Source organism: Micropterus salmoides, unplaced genomic scaffold (genome assembly GCF_014851395.1).
Source record: "Micropterus salmoides isolate LMB-PRFRI ecotype aquatic unplaced genomic scaffold, ASM1485139v1 Ms_hic_scaffold_12, whole genome shotgun sequence".
NCBI classification, from domain to species: domain Eukaryota; kingdom Metazoa; phylum Chordata; class Actinopteri; order Centrarchiformes; family Centrarchidae; genus Micropterus; species Micropterus salmoides.
The window spans coordinates 15,691,982-15,714,907 of NW_024040263.1; the positions used below are offsets into that span (position 1 = coordinate 15,691,982).

Here is a 22,926-nt window from a genome sequence, read left to right on the forward strand (position 1 = left end):
TCCTGGCCTTTCTTTGTGGAGTTTCATGTTCTCCCCATCTCTGCGTGGGTTTCCTCTGGGTGCTCCGGTTTCCCCCACCATCAAGAACATGTTAGGTCAGTGCCATTGACCAGACACTGACATAGATCTGGAGTTGGTCCCCGGGCGCTGCACAGAAGCTGCCCACTGCTCACTTGAGGGATGGGTTGAACGCAGAGAATGAATTTCGCAATGTGTATGTGACAATAAAGTACAAAAATGAAAATTAACAAGGATGGGGCTTCTTGCATACAGGCAGTTGTGAGTTGCATAGACACTAGTGGTCAAGAACTGAATTTTTTTTTTTTTTTTAAATAAACTCACTCAAGCAGTTTGATTGGTACTGAAATTCTTTTTCTGTACCACACATGCCCTTTTCTTGACTGGCATTCCCACGGAGCGCTACAGTTTGCCTTGTAGGTGGTGAGCCTCCAACTGTGAAGAGTTGTGGTTATGTCCATATTTGAAACAGTGAGAGCATAGTTTACCTCATTGAGTTTGCAACACGGTCTGCGTGTATACACGGCCTGATATACTAAAACAGCAGCTCATTATGCTGTCTGCTCCTGGGACTGCCCTACACTGCACAAAAGGTAGGGCTCAGCAGAAGCAGTTGAAATGTGTATTGAGATCACTACAGCCTGTAGTGATTTTACAGTTCACTGATTAAAAATTAAAAAATTAAATTAAATTTTTGAATCAACACAAACCAAAACTATACATCCACTATTTGTTTTAACTACAGTAATATGGCTGTAATTAATAATAATAAGCATAATTGATATTTTTTAAGCTTTGGTTTTGGTTTAATTATATCCCACCTATATTTAATTCAAGCTTATTTCCTCTCTTGTGATTTAAGTTCAATATGAGTTGTCCAACAATACTACTACCATTACTACTAAAACTACTACTACTACAATAATAAAAATATATTAATATGAGCATTTTGTGGGTATCTTATATACATATATGTAATATAAATCATGTATTATTTAGACATTCATGAAAAAAACGCTCTTTCAAAAAACATGGGAATGTGCTTTTATTAAATAAAGAATACATTATAATAAGACATTAATGTATAAATAACTCAATATAACACTGAAAATTATATCTCAACTTTGAAAAAAGTGGTTATTAAATAAATGTACATTGTGAAGTTCTACTGATTCAACAGGATGAGTGATATGTAGATGGTAGGCTGTCAGTTTGGGTATAGGAGTTAAGACAGCAGCGCTGTACCTCATGATTTAGATTTAATGTACACGTCACACATTCAGAAATAGTTGATGAGTTGATGTTAAGTTGCAATGATGCGTGAACTAATCAACTGTAAGCAAACAGGCAATATGGACACAAGCATGCAGATTAACACTTTCAAATTTCTGCTTGAAACCTTTGACTGCACTAAAATCACAGACAACTATTATCAGTTTGTTGCAGACATCACATTTCATATAAAAATCACACAAACAGGTATGATTGTATAAAATGATGATTCAACTTTGATTGATAGATATTGAAAGATTTAATTACTTGTACTTGTACATATTCATGCTGTCCTGCAGACAGTATAAATGTTGAGTTCCTAAAGAAAACTTGGTAAACATGTTTACAACCTAATAAATTAATTGATTTGGAATAATTACACCAACACTTTGAGTGCATACCATTGGGTATTTTCTTGTAAACCTGATCTGGAGAGATGTGTTAGTTTTCACTGACGGCAGTGGTGGACCCAAAAATCTGTAAACTCTCAGGAAATAAGCCTGGACTGTGTAAAAATCTCAGCAGTCGATATGAGGACACAAAGGTCGTCAGAGTGTCTGTTTCTTGTTCTGTTGAGTCACTCCTTATTCATGGCAGAGTGCTGCCCCCAAGTGGTGAGCATGACAAATTTAATTTCAAAATGGAATTAACACAAACACTTGGTCACCACCAGAGATAACAAATACTTTGCATGGCACAAGACATTAAACAGAAAAATAAATAATTTTCAGTTTTCTGTTCACCTATCACCAGGTACACTGATGTGGTCGGATTTCTTTTTGATCAGTGGGTCCGGTGAGGACAAAAAGGCCTAACAAATAAAAAAAACTTAAGCAAAGTGCTAGTGGTTTCCCAACAGCTGATTTACACTATATATGGATTACTCCAGTTGAGTAAACTTGTAAAGAAATGTGATTGTTTTATGTCATTATTGGCAATGCCACTTCATTTCTATAAAGTAATACGGATTAAATTACATGCTGCAGGTGTTTAGATTGACATTCTAATTGGGCGCGTGTTGACCATTTAGCTGTCAAAATAGTTCACAAAGTCAATCTGAATCCCGAATAAAAACTTTTTTTTTTATAAAACTACTGTCCTCTGTACCCACTGTGATTTAACTCAGCATGCTGAGCTGTATCATCTCAAAGTGTTTATTACGGTGAATCATGGAATCACAGAATCTGCAGTATGCAGTCATGCACCTCGTGGACTCATTAATTACACACACATGCACACACGCACGCACGCACGCACACACACACACAGCTGCATTTCATATGTGACTGATGTTGCAGCTGTCTCCCATCTTAGTATGCAGGTCTGTGTGCACAGACTATTTTGAAATGGAAAATCAAACATAAACAGGGCGAGGGAATATTGGAGACATTTCATTCCAATTTGTTTTCTCCGTGATGGTGGGTATGAAAGAAGACAGCGCAGCTTGTAATGTTTGTTAAGCCCTCCTGGCAGTAAAGCCACAGGGATTCTTTCTCCAAATGAACCATTGCTGCTGTGAATTTAAAAAAAGCAATTTGTACAGAGTCATCTGCAGAGTTGCCTCATGCATCGCTACTACACAGGAATTATGATTTTAATATCTAGAGCAAATAATTTCATTTGTCTGAATCAAGTTGCTACACAACACTAAAACCTAAGAATTAGCCTCTTTCACACATAGTAACTATCCGGACAATGATAAGTGACAAGGCATTGGCAGTAGATAAAATGTTTTATGATGGCACTAAGTCTCTGGGTGTCCTGTCATGTAAATATTCATAAGAAAGACTTGAATGTGACTAGAGGGGTTTGATATGTGTATGGGGTAAGGAAGTGTAGAAGACGATGGTGGAGTTTGGAATCAGAAAAAAAATTATTAAATGACATCAATTTAAATGTTTACAAGTATGCAGCGATGCTGTGGTGGATTATAATATTCAGTAGCTTCATCTATCAGCTTCATTGCACGTTTTTTTTCTCCCTCTGCCTGAACAATTCCCGATTGACTGACTGACTGACTACAGGTTGCTTTCTTGGGTGTCATTGGATGATATGGGGTGCAGACCTCCATTCTCGTTCAGTCTCTTGGCACGATAGGTTTCATAGTGAATGTTATGAGTGACCTCCTTCAAATCCTGGAGGTGAGACCTGAGAAAGAGACACATTTCTAGTTATGTATATATCTATTTAAAACAGGGAGGTATCAACGCTATTGTGCTTTTTAAATGCATTTTTAGTGATCCTTGTGTTTAGATTTAATACAGTGCAAAAGCATGACTGGACCTTGAAAGCATTTGGATCCAATTAGCCACAGAGTAAAATAAAAATATTATACCCTTACATGCAAAGAATTACACATCCTTATTTTCAAAAGGCTTATTATGTACTTATCGTTATTTTCACATTATGTTTACTTTTTAATTTATTGGTCAACTATTGAATCACTAGTTGATCATGAGAAAATTCATCGGCAACTATTTTGGTAAACGGTTAATCATTTGAGCCATTTCTTTAAGTAAAAAAAGTTGTGGTTAAATCGTCTCAAATGTGAATATTTGCTGGTTTGCGTAGCCTTATTTGATAGTAAATTTAATATCTTCCATTTTAAGATTTAATCACTGTGGGACATTTTTTGTTATTGTTAAAGTACTATTATAAGCAAAAGTTTCTCAATATGGCAAATCCCATTATTTCTAATTGTCCTTATATGCAGTTTATTGCATTGAATTGAGGTTTTAATTATCTATTTAAAAGACTACTTTACCTGATCAGGAAATCTCTCAGCTGAGCAAACTCACAATGGTTGGGATTTTCAACTGCAAAGAAAAAAAACAAAAAGCTCACGTCCTTTACCTGAGATCATTTATATTATTTCTTTGGCAAAGGGACTATAAATTTTACTTATTAAGAAAGGCCACATCACTCACCTTCTACAATTCCCCACGCTGTCTTCCTACCCAGAACTCGTTTGCCATTCACTTGATATTCTTTGTCGCTGCCCACCACAGCAAAGGGCATCGCCTCCTATGGACAGAGAGATTTCGCCACGGTTCAGTGTACTGAAGACAGCAGCACATGGTTTATGAGATGAAACAAATACATGGCCCAGTGTCCTGACATTCTGTTTGGGGGAAGCGGTGCGTGAGTGTGAGACAGATTGAATCAAGCTGGGTGGAAGGGAGGGGAGGGAAAAACTCATGCTCTTGAAGAGGAGGAAAATAATGTGATGTGTGTGAACGAAAGAACAGAACCACTCACTCTGATCTTGTCATTGTCGCTCTTGTCCTCCATGTCCTCATCAAACTCCTTCTGTGGGTAAAACTCGATCCCGCTCATCTCCAGCTCCTTTCTTACCTACAGCACAAAACAAAGCCAGGAAACAACGCACATCTTCATCTGAGAACCGTCTTCAAACCACTCATGTGGGACCTATAGCCTGTCCAGTATTTAACTTTGAAAGATATGCAAATATATCAGGTAGTGTACAGTGGGTTTTTAGAGCTGCAACAACACTATGAGAGCAGGGAGACTGAACCAAAAGGTTGCGGGATATAAAACCAAAACAATGAGATAAAAGAACTGAGTGAAACTGTCGGTTGATGATTCTCTGTGGGTTTGTCATTTGATCCATTGTTAATCTAAAGATATTTATTAGAGCAGCTTTAAACACCAAAATATGTACTGACCAGGACAAGTTGATAAATTAACTCAATCAATGCTCTGTGGAGGACAAACGATGTAATGGAGACACTGTTTCTAAAATACAAACCTATCTTTGGCATTTCTTGATAACTATAGGCTCTGGCATTAAGCTTATATTAGCTGATATATAGGGCAATTTATCAGTCTAGCTTTATGTGGGATCATTGGTGAAACTCACCCGCTGTTTGAACTCCTGTCTCTCCTCAATGGTCATCGTGTCTGCCTTCGCGATGACAGGAATAATGTTGACTGAGTGACTTAAGTGCTTCATGAACTCGAGGTCTAGCTGCCGGAGACTGAGACAGACAGACCGAGCAAAAAAGAAAGAGAATGAAAAAGAGACAAGTAGATCGATTTAGGAGCTGGATTTGATTCTTCCACAAGGCTCGTGTGTGACAGTGGAAAGATGGTGAGGATAACAAATAGCAGAAGGAGGTACAGGGTTTTTATTTATCATAATTTCATACGTCTCATTAGCTTTGCCTGGTCCTGTAGCAATTACAAGAGACTTACAGCGTGAATGCTATTGAAAAGTGGGCTTATCATTGGACAAAGGTTGCATCCCCGCTCTTGTTTGCCTACACACAAAACATCCTGTCAGTCTCAATTATGCCTGCTACGAAGGATGGGATACACTGGTTGTACTACACAAAAGACTGTATCCGTCTATCCATTAAAGAGCAATTTCACAGTTGTCAGCAGGAGCTAATTATGAGGTTCAGAAGAGAGAGAGAGAGAGAGAGAGAGAGAGAGAGAGAGAGGTGTGTTGTCTGCAATATAAAGTAGCACACACAGGGCTTTGTTAATCTCAGATGAAATGTTTTTGGATAAAGGGACATGAACACTGTGTGCTGTATTTGTGCACAGACAGATGTCCCTTTTTAGATCAGATACTTAAAGATGGTTTGAGTGGAGACTTTACTAATCTCTGGTTCTGATAAAGTTTAACTCACGAGTGTCCAGTCGGGGTGATGAAATAGAGACAACAGTGCACCCTGGTGTCAGGGATTCGCTTCTTTCTGGTGATGTTGACCTCCTCCTTTAGGAACTTCTCATACTGCTCATTGATGTACTTGGAAATGGGCTCCCAGCTGTGGATACAGAAGAGGTCAGCTTGAGAGAAAAAGACTACTTCAGCGAGAAAACATAAGAAGACTAGTTGAGTAGGACCATTTTCAGTATCGTTTTAGGGAACTAAATGCATTGCTGCAAGTGAAAAAATAGTTCTTGGTTAGATGAGGCAGTGATTATGACATTTATGAAGCTTTAATGATCCAGGAGTTGGAAAACCCACCAGTTGTCATTATTGATTTGGTCTCCAAAGCCTGGGGTGTCAACGACTGTCAACTTCATCTTCACGCCACCTTCCTCAAGGACTGTAAATAAACACACACAAAGAAAATAACTAAATAAATCATTGCTGTCGCTTTGTATGAACAGCATTCAAGCTGGAAACAAAGCAAACACAGAATAAAATGATCTGACTGAGATATTTTTGCTGGATAATGTCAGGTCCCTGTCAACCACAGGGCTGGCGATGTGTTCATGTAAACCGAAGATACCGAACACTGAGCTCTGTCCAAGGGTTTGACATTTTACCACCGTTTCCCTGGTGCTGTTAAATCAAGGATGAATACAAGTTCCTTTTCCACACCCATAATAAGCACAGTACAGAGCTGTCTGCCACAGTAACTGATCTGATGCTAACACTGGGGGAGGGGCGCCGAAGTCAGATATTTTCAGATACAAGACACAGTGGCTTTAATCAGGAGTAATTTGCAGGTCATTCTTGGGTACAGTCCACACTGGAACATAAAAGCAATCTTGCTTTTCCACATTTTATATCAATAACAACAAAATTCCAACGTGAAAGAACATATGGTTACAGTTGTATGGAGGATCTCATACATCAGTGGGCAAAGTAATTAAAGAGCAGTACTCATGCTAGAAAACGAGAGCAAACCAAGAGAGTGAAAAAGCAAAGAAAAGGTTTAAAACAAATAAACACATATACAGCTACCATTGTTACAGGGTTAATATTGTCAGTTGTTCATCCCACGCCATGACCCTCCCTCAGAACCCTTAAGTGTCTCAACACTGGTCCCCATGTCTTGTCAAACACTCTTACTTCTTGCATTCTTGAATTTAAGTTTCTCCAGATAGAGGATCTCACCCAGCTCCCTCAACCACATCTCGAATGAAGGCACAGCATCAGACTAAAAACTAAGGGTTTTAGCCATTAGGGTATTAGGGCCATTACAGTATTTGCTCTGTGTTCTAGCTGATTTAGGACTCTCAAACCAAAATCATGTCTGCATGTCTGAGTCCTGTTTATTCCAGCTGAATGCTTGTGTCTTGTGGAATAATATCTCAATTACGCAAAAGTTTTATGAGGTAGACTCAGTGGTGAATGAAACAATTCTGGTTCCTCGCGTCACAACAGTGTTAGCAAACTACAAATTGAGTAATGTTTACCTCTACATGTCAGATGTCAGCAGGGGTCATTCATCGTTACCACAGAAACACATCTCTCAGTTGTGAGACTGTCCGGCTTTATGGCAGCAAACATTTTAGTCTTCAAAAGGGTCTCAAATCATGTCTCATCTTTTGTAAAACTACCGCTGATATTAGTGAAATGGAGTTAAGTTAACTGCAAAATTTGTGTGTCTCGCTTGAGATGTCTATAATAAACAGATTGACAAAAGTAGACCGGCTGGATGGATAAAGTCTGCATTCGGAGAAGGCTGAAAAATTCATTGGGTAATGACCAGCAAGATGATAGAGGTAGTGAGGTCAGTCTGTCAAATCAAAACGAAAAGAAGTTCTGATGCACCCACAGCATGTGTGTGAACAAATATTGTCTGGGCTGAAGATCAACAAGTCCGTCCACAGACCCTGTGTGGAAGGTAAAACACTGTCTCTCTCACAGTTATGGACAGTTCTCCCAGGACTGATGAATTTGTGTGAAGTAAAAGCTGTCAGCAAACCAGTGGGAATCTGAGGGCCCAAGAACAATCTGTACCGGCCGAATGACTAAAAACCATTTGTCATGATGTTGTCAGAGTTTTATTCATAGAGGAGATGTAGAAATACATATTCATTACTGAACTCCAAAGTAGATAATTGTGTTCACTGAAATGCTACACATGACCAGCATAGTGGCTGTTAATGATTTCACATTTCAAAAACACTTGATAAACACTTGGCAAGCCTGCAGCCTTCTTAACAAACTTTACATTCACCTGTGGTTATTATTCATAGCTTGTATCATGTTCACTTTTTTGTCAAGTCTGTCTTAACACAACAATCAGAGTCCCCATATGTACACTGAAACAGGTTTTGCTTCCTGTTCATGCTGGACATTAAGATGTCCCAATGTAAGTGATAGGGGACAAAAGTCATTCCGTCATTTGTGCAAATATATATGTATATAAAGTACTGTGCAAAACATTTAAATAATAGGAAAAAATAGACATGTTAATAGATTAAAGTGAGTGAACAGAAAAAAATATAAACCAAATCAATATTTGGTGCGACCACCATTTGCCTTCAACAGCATAAATTCTTCTAGGTACGCTTGCACAAAGTCAGGGAATTTGTAGGCATATCGTCAGGTGTATGGTTAAACAATTATACCAAACAGGTGCTAATGATCACCCTCCAATTTTCAGGTTGAAACACAATCATTAACTGAAACAGAAACAGCTGCGTAGGAGGAATATAACGGGGCGAGAAACAGCCAGACTCAGATGATTTACTAAGAATTATTAGACGACAACAGGAGCAAACGCAATAGAGGTGGCAGTATTTAAATGAGGGTTTTGCATTTTTTAATGGTTTCTGCCTCTAAGAGTCCGGAGGGAAAGCCACTGCGTAAAAACCTTGGTTTGTTTCGTTCAGTGTGTGTTAAAATCGTGTGGCCCATCCTGCCTGAGATTGCACTAAGTACTTGGGACAGCAAACCTGAAAAACTGCTTTGGGAAACCCCAGCAGAAACAGCTACAGTATGCAGCAATGACCCAGACGTGAGGAAATGCCAGCAGATCGTGCCTCATCCAGCCAGAGGGAACAATCACTGACCGTCCACACTCGGTCGCTCCGGGATCTCCTGTCCCTGGCCCTGTACACCCCATTCCTCTCCAATACCTATAATGGTTTGTGTCGCTATTACGACCAGCGCGCTGTGAACAGTTGGTGATCGTTCCCTCTGGCGGGATGAATTTCATGGGTGATCCATGCACTACTGCAGCTGGGGGCTCTCCGCAGCTCCACGCAACTTTCTAAACTCTTCCATCTCACGGAGAAAAGAAGTCAGGTCGGTTGGCATGAATGTTAATACAACAGTACTGCCAAAGCTAAAGGAAAATAACAAAAAAACAAACAAATAAAAAAAATCAATTCAATTCATATACTTATATAAACAACATAATGAACTCATTTAAATAACTACCGTATATTAGACCTATTGTAGAAGAACATTGAGTAGGCTAACAATTAAAGTTAAAAGCTAATTTTGCATATTAATGTGTTGTTCAAGTTACGCTACTGGAAATAGCGCTCATCCCGTCTCCTCTCCCTGTACCCCCGCCTTGCTAAACTACTGTAAAATCAAATAGCCGACTACATTGTTTACTGGCCTGGTGTGGGTACACATTGGAGACAGATAAGCGCAGGTCTCGATTAGATGCCGGGTCTGGTTTTTATAGAAGTTCTTTGGATGTATAAAACCTCTTAAACCCCCCGGGTCTCCAGCTTTGGCTAGTTCTAAGCTGCTTCGAACACACATATAAATATAAATGTTTAAACTTTTTCAGTATGGACATGATACACATCGTTAGATCGGTTAGATTCTCCACCATTCAACTGTTCAGTTCATTTTGCAAAAACAACGAGCCCCAAAGTCTAATTCACTCAGATTTACTGTCATGGTAAACAAGAGAGATGTATATTCCTTTTGTCTGTAAGGGTCAAAAGAATCAAAACAGATTTTCATACAAACTTGACTTCTGCCACACTTTTCTCTGCATCCTGCACCGTTTGGTTGAGTATGCTCGTTTTCGTTACTTTGACACCTACAAAATAAAAGCGCCTAAGCTGTCAGTCAGAGCTAGATCAAAGGAATGATTTGTAATTGATATGTTATTTGATATAATATTCATATAAATATAAAATTCATACTGGTTTGATAGTGGCCTGTTACATCCTTGCTGAACAAGAGTTTAGTGCAAAAGGAATTAAAGGCCTGTCCCATATGAAGGAATGTCCCAAATATAGGCAGGGTCAATTCATTAATATTAGCAAATTAAAGCCTGGGCTATTAATATAAGTTTTACGGTTTTCCCGGATTCTGCTCTGGACCTGCATAGCTCAGCAACTCATACTCTGGACTCTCACACTCTGGACTCTCAGGTATGTTTTCCCCCCTGTTCTACACAGCAACCACCAACCCGGTTCTGCAGCATTTAATCTCCCACTCTGCCTTGCTCAAAATCCAATCCCTTAACAATAAATATTCCTCTTTTATCTAACTCCTCCCTGTCTTAGTCCTGCACTCTACTGGCCAAACCTTAACAAAATTAAAAACAAAATTTTGGTAATAATAACTTGCTCTTTTGGGTAGCCTCTGAAAATAAAGTAACAGAGCGCTCTCTCTCTTTCTCTCTCACACACGCACACAGACTTACGCACTCATGCCTGCAGTTATCTCTCCCCCATCCAATTCTCCTTCACTCGTGTCATTGCCAAAACACCTTGGGCATTCATCCTTCTTCTGCTGTTCTGCTTCTATCGATCAAATAGACTATATAGCCGTAGCTCATGAAATGACAGCATGCTCATCAACAGACCTCTAAACAATCGGTGGAACAGCAGTGGCATCAGCTCAGAGCTGGCAGAAAACAATGGGACTCTGGTACATCCATCTACAATCCAGAGAAGTCTGATCAGAGGTAGGCCTTAATGGAAGACTTGCGGCCAAAAAGTCATACCTCCGACATGGAAACAAGGCAACTATGCATGTAAACAGGAACTGGGGTGCAGTAAAACAGGTGCTCTGAACTGAGTCAAAATTTTAAATATTTACAAATATTTGGCCGGTTCCTTGCTAGTTTGTGGCTGCATTTCTGCAAATAGAGTTGGGGATTTGGTCAGAATGAATGGTCTCAATACTCAAAGAAGTAGAGGCAGATACTTATTCATTCTGTAATACCATCAGGGAGGCATCTGATTGGCTCCAAATATATTCTGCCGCATGACAACGACCCCAAACATTCAGTGACAGTTATTAAGCGAACAAGAAGTTCTGCAGCCTGTTGCACCAGCGATACAGAAGTTCTACCATAAGTTATGGTGCAAAGTCCACACTAAACAATACATTGAAACTAGTTAGTTTGAGACTTAAGCTGTGTCGATGTTTGGTTGCACCACCCAGAAGTAATGTTCATCTTAGCTACTCTGGCCAAACTCCATACTAATCAAAATATTGTCGCAGAAAATGATGTTTACACATCCATCCCTCTCTTTCTCTCTCTCTCACATGCACACAGACTTACGCACTCATGCCTGCAGTTATCTCTCCCCCATCTGATTCTCCTTCAGAAGAGGAGAGACAGAGAGTTTATTACGGTTTTGTTGTGTGTTTGTCTCTCTCTCTCTCTCAACGTTTTGCAATACTGAAGAGGCTAAAAATAGCAACAAAACACCAACAAAAAGGGTAAACAAGGACAAAGAATTATGATTAGCTGATAACTATGAAACCTTAATCTACAGCTAGTCCAACAGTGACATCAAGTGTTAAAACCGTTAACTACAACATAGGCGTAATTTATGGTACCCGTAAGGAACGGTACCGTATAACTGGCAGATGAAATTGTAACATTACATAAGCGTAAGACATGTCTCAGAAAATGAATGTTTTGTCCCCCCCCCCACTTTTCACCGGCAATTTTGGAGTTGGCTAGCCGAGAAGGTTAACTGTGAGTGACTAGTCAATCAATCAATCACACACTCTGCATCAGACATAATTAAACGGTAGAAATGCAGACAAAAATCATGTAGCCTAGGCCTATAGAAAACATCCGACACAATGCAAAGGTGGTGCTGAAAAGTTAAGGGAGAAAAAATAAGAGTTTGCTGGAGGCAGGTGCAGCAAAGTGCCTCAATATTGCAAACCTTTTTGTGCTGCTGTTACTTACAGCCTACCTGAAGACAGCAGTGAGGTGCGCCTGCAGCAGGGAGGGTAGTAACTTGTTACAAGTACCGCAAATGAGCTAAATAAATAAAATAAAATAAGTAATTGCCTTTTCACATTCCTTTATTATTTATATTTTTACTCTTTACTCCAGTATTTTCTTTGGGCCAGTATTCTACTTTAAATTTCGCTACATTTTCAATTCATACCTTCATAACTTAACCAGTCTGTGATCTGCATTTTGCTTCATTAACCGAAATGAGCTGTCATCCAGGCTGTGTGCGCTCGGTTACGCAGAAGAGCCCGGTATAATTTGCTCCTCCTGATCCCAGTTAACCCACATTTCAGAACAATGCGCCATGTCAACCACTCGACTATTTTATGGAGGATTTTACACCTATTAAGGACTAGGTGTAAGATTTAAGTTGTAACTTTTGTCTACGTTGGACGTATTTCAGCTGGTGCAACCCTTAAAACGTTAGTAGCACGTAAACTCCGACTTAAGTTGGAAATTACGTTCAAACTAGGCTAAGTATGAACTTACTTTGTACACATAGTTGGTGCAACCCAGTGCTGGAAGTGATGGTGTGGCCCCCAGAGCCCTGATCTCAACATTATCGAGTCTGTCTGGGATTACATGAAGAGAGAGAAGCAACTGAGGCTGCCTGAATCCACAGAAGAACTGTGGGTTGTTCTCCAAGATGCTTGGACCAACCTACTTTCTGAGTTCCTTCAAAAACTTTGTGCAAGTGTACCTAGAATTGATGCTGTTTTGAAGGCAAATGGTGCTCACACCAAATATTGATTTAATTTAGATTTTTCTTCTGGTCACTCTCTTTGTATTTTGTTAAATGATAAATATAATCTATTAACATGTCTATCGATGCATCATCAGGAAAGCGACATCTCGTCCTCTTAATGTGGCCATCTCTTTAGTGGCCCAAGTATTCCTGTCACCTGCTCCTTTCAGCTTGTTGTGGCCTGCAGTAAACTTTACCTGGAAATCCAACATGACTGAATTTACACTAGCACATATAACACAAAGCAGAAGTCCAGATTATCAACAAAATCTAGATATCTGATTCTTGACCAATCTGTCGTCTGTCAGTGATCTGTCCACCAAAACAGGCAGGTTTCCACACAGATTGTTTATATGATATGTGGTATAATTATTCCAGAGAAATGTGTATAGTTGGAAAAATTATTCACATTAATTTTGAGCAAACTATCAGCTATGATGAAATGGACAGCACATAAATATGATCACAGCCTCTCACACAAAGTACCTGCAGAACTTGGCCCGTGCATTTTTAGCTCAACTAAAATAGATCGCAAGCTCACTTGGCATCTACCAGGCTGCACTGATATACTGTAAGTAGGCTATATGAGACTTTTAAGAACATGGTCAATGATCGTTAATTTTCCTTGTCAAATTAAATGCTGCTATAAATGTTTGGCTCTAAAGAAAGAACGGAAGCTCTCTCCCTCTACTCACCATGAGACACTGCTTTGATCTCTACAGTTTTAGGGATCTTCTCATCACGGCCCCACCCTGCGCTCTTCCTGCTCACCTGGGACTTGAATAGAGTGTTCACCAGAGTGGACTTTCCGAGACCGCTGTGACCTGAGACGAGAGGGAAAGAGGGGGAAATGTAATGAACAAGGCCCAAGAGGACATAAAATGATGAATGAAAAAGAGAGGCAGAAAGTGTTCAGCTATGAGGGAAGAATTTAGATTAGCTTTAATTTTTACCAAGAACAAAAATCAGAGATAAAAAAAACTAATTCAGAATCTCTGAAGATATTTTCCAGGTGCTGTTGTCTGTATAACAATCCACTTTAGAGGTTTACACTTACACAGGCTTCTGTGACTTACCGACAGCCATGATATTAAAGTCAAAGCCTGTCTTCATGGTCTTCTTCCTCATCTGCTCAATGATAGTGTCAATACCAATGTATCCTAGCAAAGTGGATCCACCGCTGGAGCTGAGGGAGCCGCCGTGACCATGACCTCCATTGTGTGCTGCAGTGTGACCCCCACCATGGCCTGCAACGTGGCCCACACCATGACCCACACTATGACTGCCAATGTACCCCGGGCCATGATTACCGATGGGGACTGGTATGGCACTTGGAGGAAGAGCAGAAACGCCGCCTCCTCCTCCGATGCCCGGACCCTGGGGCGGGAAGGGGCTGGAGGGGGAAGGAGCCCCCACATTTGGGGGCTTGGCAGGGACGGCCGGTTTGGGTCTCACTTCTGGAGGAACGACGTCTGACATGTCTACAGAGGAAAAATACAAATTTTTATTAACAGAGAATACTGCCACATCATTAAGAAGTAGGCCAGTAGAGCTGGCTGAGGTTTCTCCTTGCTTTTAGCAGGCTAGTCTTAAAGGGTTGGTTCACCCAAATGACTAAAATATATCTAGCCATGCAGGGAGTTTTGGTTTTAAGATATTTGTCTCCAGAATAACAGTGACATTGTGAAAAGAGACTGGTTGAATAGAAATGTTACTGGTGCATATATTAATCTTATTATGCAAATTGGGTATCGCCCAGATCTCAGAGATTAACATTAAATACATTTTTTATCATAAATGCCATTATAAAATCCAATATTTCCACTATCAGTGTCACATTTTGCCTGTCAGCCATGTCTAGTTTGCACTCTGAGATTTGGTCAGTTTATCTGTTATTTTGGTCTGTTGTATTTTGGGGTGCTGTCTTGCCTGTTTTGTCTAGTTTACTGTGTTTTGGTTTCATGTCTTAGTGTTACTTGTGTGTAGGTTGTTGTTTTACCCATGTCTGTTTTCCTTGTTTGTGTTAGTTTATTTGATCTGTTTGCTTGTTTCTGTTCCCCCAGTAATTCCTCTGCTTGCTCCAGTTCCAGTTAATGTATGGTGTTGTGTTTTGCATCTTTAAGTGTCTCTCTGTTTTCCATGCTGTTTCTCTGCCTGCCTCATTAGCCCTGATCCCGGTCACCTGTGTTGCTCCCGCCCTGCTCGTTAGTCCCTGTGTGTAAATGTTTGGTGTTTCTGTTCATTCCCTGTCCGGTCATTGTAGTGTGTTACACTCAGTCATGTTCGTCTGGTAGAGTCTTCCTGTGTGGTTCTTCCAGTCAACTGCCTGTTTACCTGTTGACATTTGGATTAAAAAACCCTGAACTAAGTCTCTGCTCCAGTGTCTTGCGTTTGGGCTCACCTCCTCTGCGCTCACTCACGAAACCCTGACAATCAGTTACATTCATTTAGGTGTGGCGGGCCACCAACTCAATTTTAAGGCCACAGCAATCGCTAGTATACAGTGGGTACGGAAAGTATTCAGACCCCTTTAAATTTTTCACTCTTTGTTTCATTCAAAAATCAAAAAAGTTCATTTTATTTCTCAGTAATGTACACTCAGCACCCCATCTTGACAGAAAAAAACAGAAATGTAGAAATTTTTGCAAATTTATTAAAAAAGAAAAACTGAAATATCACATGGTCATAAGTATTCAGACCCTTTGCCGTGACACTCATATTTAACTCAGGTGCTGTCTATTTCTTCTGATCATCCTTGAGATGGTTCTACACCTTCATTTGAGTCCAGCTGTGTTTGATTATACTGATTGGACTTGATTAGGAAAGCCACACACCTGTCTATATAAGACCTTACAGCTCACAGTGCATGTCAGAGCAAATGAGAATCATGAGGTCAAAGGAACTGCCTGAAGAGCTCAGAGACAGAATTGTGGCAAGGCACAGATCTGGCCAAGGTTACAAAAAAATTTCTGCTGCACTTAAGGTTCCTAAGAGCACAGTGGCCTCCATAATCCTCAAATGGAAGACGTTTGGGACGACCAGAACCCTTCCTAGAGCTGGCCGTCCGGCCAAACTGAGCTATCGGGGGAGAAGAGCCTTGGTGAGAGAGGTAAAGAAGAACCCAAAGGTCACTGTGGCTCAGCTCCAGAGATGCAGTCGGGAGATGGGAGAAAGTTGTAGTAAGTCAACCATCACTGCAGCAATCCACCAGTCGGGGCTTTATGGCAGAGTGGCCCGACGGAAGCCTCTCCTCAGTGCAAGACACATGAAAGCCCGCATGGAGTTTGCTAAAAAAACACCTGAAGGACTCCAAGATGGTGATAAATAAGATCCTCTGGTCTGATGAGACCAAGATAGAACTTTTTGGCCTTAATTCTAAGCGGTATGTGTGGAGAAAACCAGGCACTGCTCATCACCTGTCCAATACAGTCTCAACAGTGAAGCATGGTGGTGGCAGCATCATGCTGTGGGAGTGTTTTTCAGCTGCAGGGACAGGACGACTGGTTGCAATCGAGGGAAAGATGAATGCGTACAAGTACAGGGATATCCTGGACGAAAACCTTTTCTAGAGTGCTCTGGACCTCAAACTGGGCCGAAGGTTTACCTTCCAACAAGACAATGACCCTAAGCAGACCGCTAAAATAACGAAGGAGTGGCTTCACAACAACTCCGTGGCTGTTCTTGAATGGCCCAGCCAGAGCCCTGACTTAAACCCAATTGAGCATCTCTGGAGAGACCTGAAAATGGCTGTCCACCAACGTTTACCATCCAACCTGACAGAACTAGAGAGGATCTGCAAGGAGGAATGGCAGAGGATACCCAAATCCAGATGTGAAAAACTTGTTGCATCTTTCCCAAAACGACTCATGGCTGTATTAGATCAAAAGGGTGCTTCTACTAAATACTGAGCAAAGTGTCTGAATACTTATGACCATGTGATATTTCAGTTTTTCTTTTTTAATAAATTTGCAAAAATTTCTACATTTCTGTTTTTTTCTGTCAAGATGGGGTGCTGAGTGTACATTACTGAGAAATAAAATGAACTTTTTGATTTTTGAATGAAACAAAGAGTGAAAAATTTAAAGGGGTCTGAATACTTTCCGTACCCACTGTATATTAGTGTTTTACACTTTATCTTTTTAAGCTTAAGTTAAATGATACATAGGCCAGGTGATTTATCGGCAGATATATACTGTGTCAGTGGCTGATGACAAGAACTGCAGTACAGAAATGCAAAAGATTAAGTTATTTAATAAACAGTGTCATCTTTACATCGTTTGTCCACCAGAGAGCAAGACTAAATTTGTTTTTCAGAGGCAAAATGTTAAGGACATATCGGCCTGTTGGTCACATCCCTAACCCTGTTATAAAAAAACAATGCCAAACTTCTCAGGTTTCGGCTTCTCAAATAGGAATGTTTCTTAGTCTACTATGATAGTAAACTGAATATCTTCTATCTGGGTTTTTGTCAGACAAAACAAGACATTTTAGGACATTACAATGGACTCTGGCAATTGTCATGGCATATGGGATGGGGTATTCACTAGTAGTGGGAATCACCAGAGGCCCCACGATATATTATCACGACACTTATGTCACGATACGATATTATTGCAATTTTAAACATATTGCGATATTTTGCAATTTATTACCTTTTTTCCAACTTCAAATTGTGTCTCCAAAGGAAAACTATTTTTCTAGCGGACTAAAAAAGCAATTGATTTTATTATTATAGTACAAAAAGGTGAACTTCTCATGTAAAATTTATATAATAAAAGATCAATCCTTGGCGTCTGTGATATTGATTCAATATTGCCACGTAAAATATCGCGATATTCACCTCTGTTGTATCAGGGTGGCAGCAGAAATGGATACTAAATCTCAAAATGTGGGTAAAAAAAAACTGTCTGCATACGTCAATAAGGAAATGTTTCTGTGAAGGGATCCCTTTAAATGAAGCAAATGGTGCAGGCAGATGGTAACAAGGTTGAGCCAAGATGTTGATAACCTCAGCCCTCCGGGCTGTACACATGGAGCAGCCTGCTGCCGTGCTGTGAATCAGCGAGGCCACAGTCGCAGATCCAGATCACACAGGTCACTGAGGCAGTGGCTGTCACTTTGAATCGCAACACTCAGAAGTCATGGAGCCTGACCGCCCTCTTGCTCCTCGTCGCCTTCACATATAATATCCCCTGTTTTATTTCAGTATTAAGTCTAAGCTCACGTTAAATACTGCTGGGAAATCACACTAGTAGACTGAAACATACGATAGATGATGATGCTCGGCTGACATGAAAGCTCCGACCTGTTTCCTTAGTTGCTTAAAAAAAACCTTATTTTTGTTTTTTTTTTAAATAACGTGTTAATGACCACGCTTTATGTCTCCATATTTAAGCCATACTTTCTCAGTTTTAATACATCACACGAGGTTAGCTCCATCACAGCCTGTCGACCCCATTGTCTCTCTCCAGTCATGCTGGATAATGACGGTAACAGCTAGCGGCTGTTAGCTGCTAGCAACGGCACTGCTAACGGTCGGCTCGCGTAGCGCTCATGCAGCGTCATACTTAGCGATTCACATTCAACTGACCTGCAAATCTGCTAGAGAAGAAGACGGGCTGATCTGTTAGTCGCTCTGGGTCCAAGAACAAACGATGTATATCCACACGCAGAGATAATAAGACGAGGACCGGTCATGTGATTAATCTGGGTACCTCTCCTCTCCGTTCCCCCGGCCGTGAGCCCCCCTTTTCCGTTACCAAGGCGACAAGAGGAGAGGGAGTGGGGAGATGCAGCGCGCATGCGCATTATTTACCCACTTTGGTACAGTGTCTGCCAGTCTGCCAGTGATGCAGACTATTCTTAGGGAACATTTTGGATTTGCATTATAATGAGACTAAATAAATCCAGTTTGATCTCTAATCAAACCTTTCATCTTCAGTGGGCCATCATTTTAATTTAATTGTTTGTTTTATTGGTCGATTTTTAAGAGCATCAAGTGCAACTCAACATAACCACTCAGTTGTTTTTAGCATTACTCAGGTTTCAATTGATTCAGTCATCAATTACAGATAGTTGGTAATGCCTCACATACGTGTGCACTGTAAATGTGTGGAACAGTTTGTATTATGTGTGAGTTTGTGAAGTCCATATGTAGTTATTGTTTGTTACTGCAGCATTGCACAACACTGATACCCGAAACAAATTTCCCTCTGGGGATAAAAGTTTATCTTATTTTATCTTATCTAAAATGTAAACGTTTTCAAAATGTAAAAATTCTCCCATATGGTGACATAGGGTGGTGGAAGATGTACTGAGATCTTTTACGAAAGCAGTGGTGGAAGAAGAATTCAGATCCTTTACTTTAAAAAGTAAAAGTACTTTAATGTAAATGTAAGTAAAAGTGCATAAGTTTTATCGCCGACTGTACTTAAACTATCAAAAGTTATAGTACTCATTGTAGAGGAAGAATGGCCCCTGTCATTATTATATTATATAACTGTATTACCATTAGCCTACATAAGCTATTTAGAGCTAATTTACACACCTATGAAACTTATTATGGAGATCAAGACACCTTATTCATACTTAGTAGTGTTTTTTAAATCTCTATCTTGTAATATTACCACAGGATGTGCATGGGTAGCTATAACCAGCAGTAATTACACACTATTTGTTGTTATATTGTTTAGTATAATTATTCTTTAAAGTAGAACCTTAGCTGTGTCATAGTACTCACACTTTATCACTGAGTTGCCCTCCCTCCGTCCTTCTTTTGCTTTCCTTTCCAACCAGCTGTCATCTCTCTCTTCAGCATGTCTGTCACTCTACTGATAAGGAGCAACGTCTTAAATATCATTGCTGTCCTGCCCGACTCCCCCCTAGTGTGAGTTCCCGCCCCCTTAGCTAGAAAATTATTTAACTCCCTACATAGATTAAAAACAAGAGATGAAAGAGTCCCTGTCATGTGTGCTTTGAGGAATTTGTTCAGCTAAAGTCTTCTAAGTATTTTGGATATCTCTGTACTCACCCACGTACACTGAACCCGGGTAATACATGGTGACGTAATAAGGGTCCTCTGGTTCCTCCATAAATGCTCTGTCTGCTGGAGAGTAATTCAGTTGGTGTAGTAGAAGGGAAGCTGTTGTTGTTGTTGTCACGTCTGGTCTCTGGTACACTCTGTGCTGTGGCTGGGACGGCAGGTCAAAGACCCCCTTTGAACTGATGCCAAAACTGTTTGTGCTGAATGGGCAGTGTGCCACAGATGGTGGCCAGCTTACAACGCATTTCTCTGAGGGATATTCTGGTGGCTTTGTGGGCACCCCATGACGGTCAGAGGGTGCAAAAATATCTTTCTGATTTAGTCCTATGTCACTGAGGTTCACCTCTTTGTGGCTTTTATTTGGCCCAGGACACTGTTTGTGATCAAACTGATGTTTGTATGATATAATATCAGGTTTTGAAAACGTAGCTGGCCCTGTGGTGTACTCAACAGAAGCCTCCTTTGTGTGCGGTGCCACCAGACATGTCTTGAGTTGATTTATCCTTTCTGCACACTGAGGAGCCTCCATTTCCCGATCGATGTCTCTTGACTGGCAGCTGTGATCCTTTGAAACACAGTTGGGCTGACTTACTGCCCTCTTCACATCCATCTGGGGGGGTTGACACTGAGCATTCGACCAGAATCTGTAGTTCTGAGGAGACTTGGTGTTTTGAGATGCACTGGTTTGTTGACAGAGTTTAGATGAATTTCCTGTAATCGTTCGTATATTGTTTTCTTCCTGAGGTCTACTAAGATAAGAGCCTGATGGAAAGGTTGTGTCCACATTGTTGAAGCCAAATTGTCGTCTCCTGGTCTCAATATTGGGCGAGACAGTTGACTGCTCTGTGGAAACCAACATTTTGGAAGTCACTGGCAAAGCTGCACTTCTCTCAGAATAAATTATTTCATATGATCGGTCATTGGAGGCAAATCCTGCAGTATGATTGTACTTCATACTCTGAGGGTGGTCTATGCATTTCCTGTGAAGGCTCAACTGAGTAGCCAGTCCATCAAATACAGACTGAGCTTCTCTTTGAACAACATTACCAAACTTAATCCCCTCAGACTCTGAGAGAGATGTTTGTGTGCATGTCGATCCACTTGGCAGAAATTCCTGCCGTTGTTTCATGTTTGGCTTTGGTCTAGGGATTGCAGTTATGTCTATATTCCTAGGCGGAGGCTTTGGTTTTTCTTTTGCAGTATTTTCTTTTTTACTTAAACCAACTTTGCTTTGAGATGTGGCCACTTGCCTCTGGGACTCAGAGTAAGTCTGATGTTGAGACTCTCTGCACGTCATGGGACAAGCTCTTCTCAACGCAGGATGAGTAAATTCCAGTAAAGCTGCTTGGTCAAGAATGTCACGCTTTGCCCCATTTGAAGGCCCCTGTTTGCTGGACTCAACCTCAACTTTAGTGTTCGATATGGTAATCGATCTAGCACGCCTTTCTGTAGCAACAGGAGAACACTGCTTGTCTCCTCGACTGTCCAAACTCATCCCTCTGGACAGAGAGGTTGGAGATGGACTCAGTCTGGGTGTCGGGACAGTCAAAGTTGGAGATACACTTGGCTTCGGCTTCGGCTGATGCAGTAATGGAGAAGGATCACTCAAATGTGAGGCGGGGAGATGAAGGGAATCACTTGGCTTTGGTTTCAGAGTGGAGAGAGTGGGAGAGGAATTTGGCTTTGGAGCAGGAACAATGGAGATGCTGGACTTTGCTGGGAGAGTTGGAGAGCTATATGTTTTGGGTCTGGTTCTTGGGAGGGTTGAAGCTCTTTCTCTATGGTTCCTCTGTGAAATTGGAACAAAAGATCTGGAGCCAAAAGAGGGAAGAAAAAACTTTTAAATGAATTTACTACATTACATCACATAAAACTGAGCTACAACACAAGCTACAGCTTCATTTACCTGTCAGCGTTTGTCTGTTTTGTGTTTTCATAGATGAGTCCCTTTTTGTCAAATGATGGAATCTGAATGGGTTTCTTCTTGATGAGAGGGGAAGAGAGGGAGAGAGGAGGTGACAAGCAGACAGATGGACGTTCTTTTGTTTGTCTAGAGGATGCAGATACTTGAGGGATCAAAGATGCCAGGCGGTCAGAAACACTCATTCTGTTTTACACAAGTTGTGAGGAAAGAGGTGAAGAGAAAGACTGATTCAATTGATAGGAGTGGAGAAATTAAGGAAAATCAGGTTGATGACATATAGCTGACATTTAAAATATTGAGCTTAAGTACAGAAATATCTGCAAAATGCCCCCTAAGAGTCATATTCAATATTATTAGACTGTTAATATTAATGCATTATTAGTAGTAGTTGGTAGCTTTTTACTGAGGTGCAGCCAATTTGATCTACTTTATGTACTGTTGGGTAGTTTGATCCACAACAATGCATCATATTCTTTAAATTCCATAAACATAGTTGTAAAAAGCACTTATGTAAATGGACCAAGTTACTGCACTGCACAACACTGCAACCTGAAACCATATGACTGCTCTCCACTAACACTAAATTCCACTACATAACACATCTTTACAATGAATATGCACAATTTTAAAGTCACAATAGAGGAAAACAGACACAAACCTGCTGTCTGAAGCTCTGTCTCCAATGTTGACAATATTAAATAAGTCAGAGAGTGCGAGATGGGGAACACAGCAGTAGGAAGTAGTGGGCTCAGAAGTGCCATTCTCTCCATTCCTCAACACTGAAGCTGCACTGTTTCACTCCCACTCTGGTCTCTCATTTTGTTTGGTTCATGGGAGACTGTCTGTGAAGGCTGAATGTGGTCTTAGTAGCTTGTCTGATTACAGTAGACATCAGTGGTGGAAGAAGTACTCAGGTCCTTTACTTAAGTAAAAGTACATACCGTAAGTTTTATCAGCAAAATGTAAAGTAAACAATGTT

The 22,926-nt window shown here is 40.5% G+C and overlaps 1 protein-coding gene across 4 annotated transcripts; it reads right to left on the bottom strand.

Annotated features, from left to right (window-relative positions):
- Nucleotides 1–1,038: 1,038 nt before the first annotated feature.
- sept3 (septin 3) lies at nucleotides 1,039–22,257 on the bottom strand. Of its 4 annotated transcripts, none has more exons than XM_038713622.1 (10): nucleotides 20,012–20,170; nucleotides 14,058–14,462; nucleotides 13,677–13,805; nucleotides 6,287–6,368; nucleotides 5,946–6,083; nucleotides 5,171–5,288; nucleotides 4,549–4,644; nucleotides 4,218–4,314; nucleotides 4,055–4,106; nucleotides 1,039–3,438 (listed from the first exon to the last, which is right to left on the bottom strand). In XM_038713622.1, the coding sequence occupies exons 1-10, from the start codon at nucleotides 20,070–20,072 to the stop codon at nucleotides 3,309–3,311; spliced, it is 1,308 nt and encodes a 435-aa protein (XP_038569550.1). In that variant the 5' UTR covers nucleotides 20,073–20,170; the 3' UTR covers nucleotides 1,039–3,308. The 4 variants fall into 4 exon arrangements, with proteins under 4 accessions (XP_038569550.1, XP_038569552.1, XP_038569553.1 ...); XM_038713624.1 differs by lacking the exon at nucleotides 20,012–20,170 and adding an exon at nucleotides 19,721–19,817 and having other exon boundaries at nucleotides 3,309–3,438; XM_038713625.1 differs by lacking the exon at nucleotides 20,012–20,170 and adding an exon at nucleotides 18,572–18,723 and having other exon boundaries at nucleotides 3,309–3,438.
- Between the last annotated feature and the right edge of the window lie 669 nt (nucleotides 22,258–22,926).

Coding starts and splice junctions, on each gene's coding strand:
- sept3 (XM_038713623.1), bottom strand. CDS start 22,129: ATGAGTGTTTCTGACCGCCTGGCATCTTTGATCCCTCAAGTATCTGCA. Junction 21,835..21,929: donor AAACAGACAAACGCTGACAG/GTAAATGAAGCT, acceptor TTTTGGCTCCAG/ATCTTTTGTTCCAATTTCAC.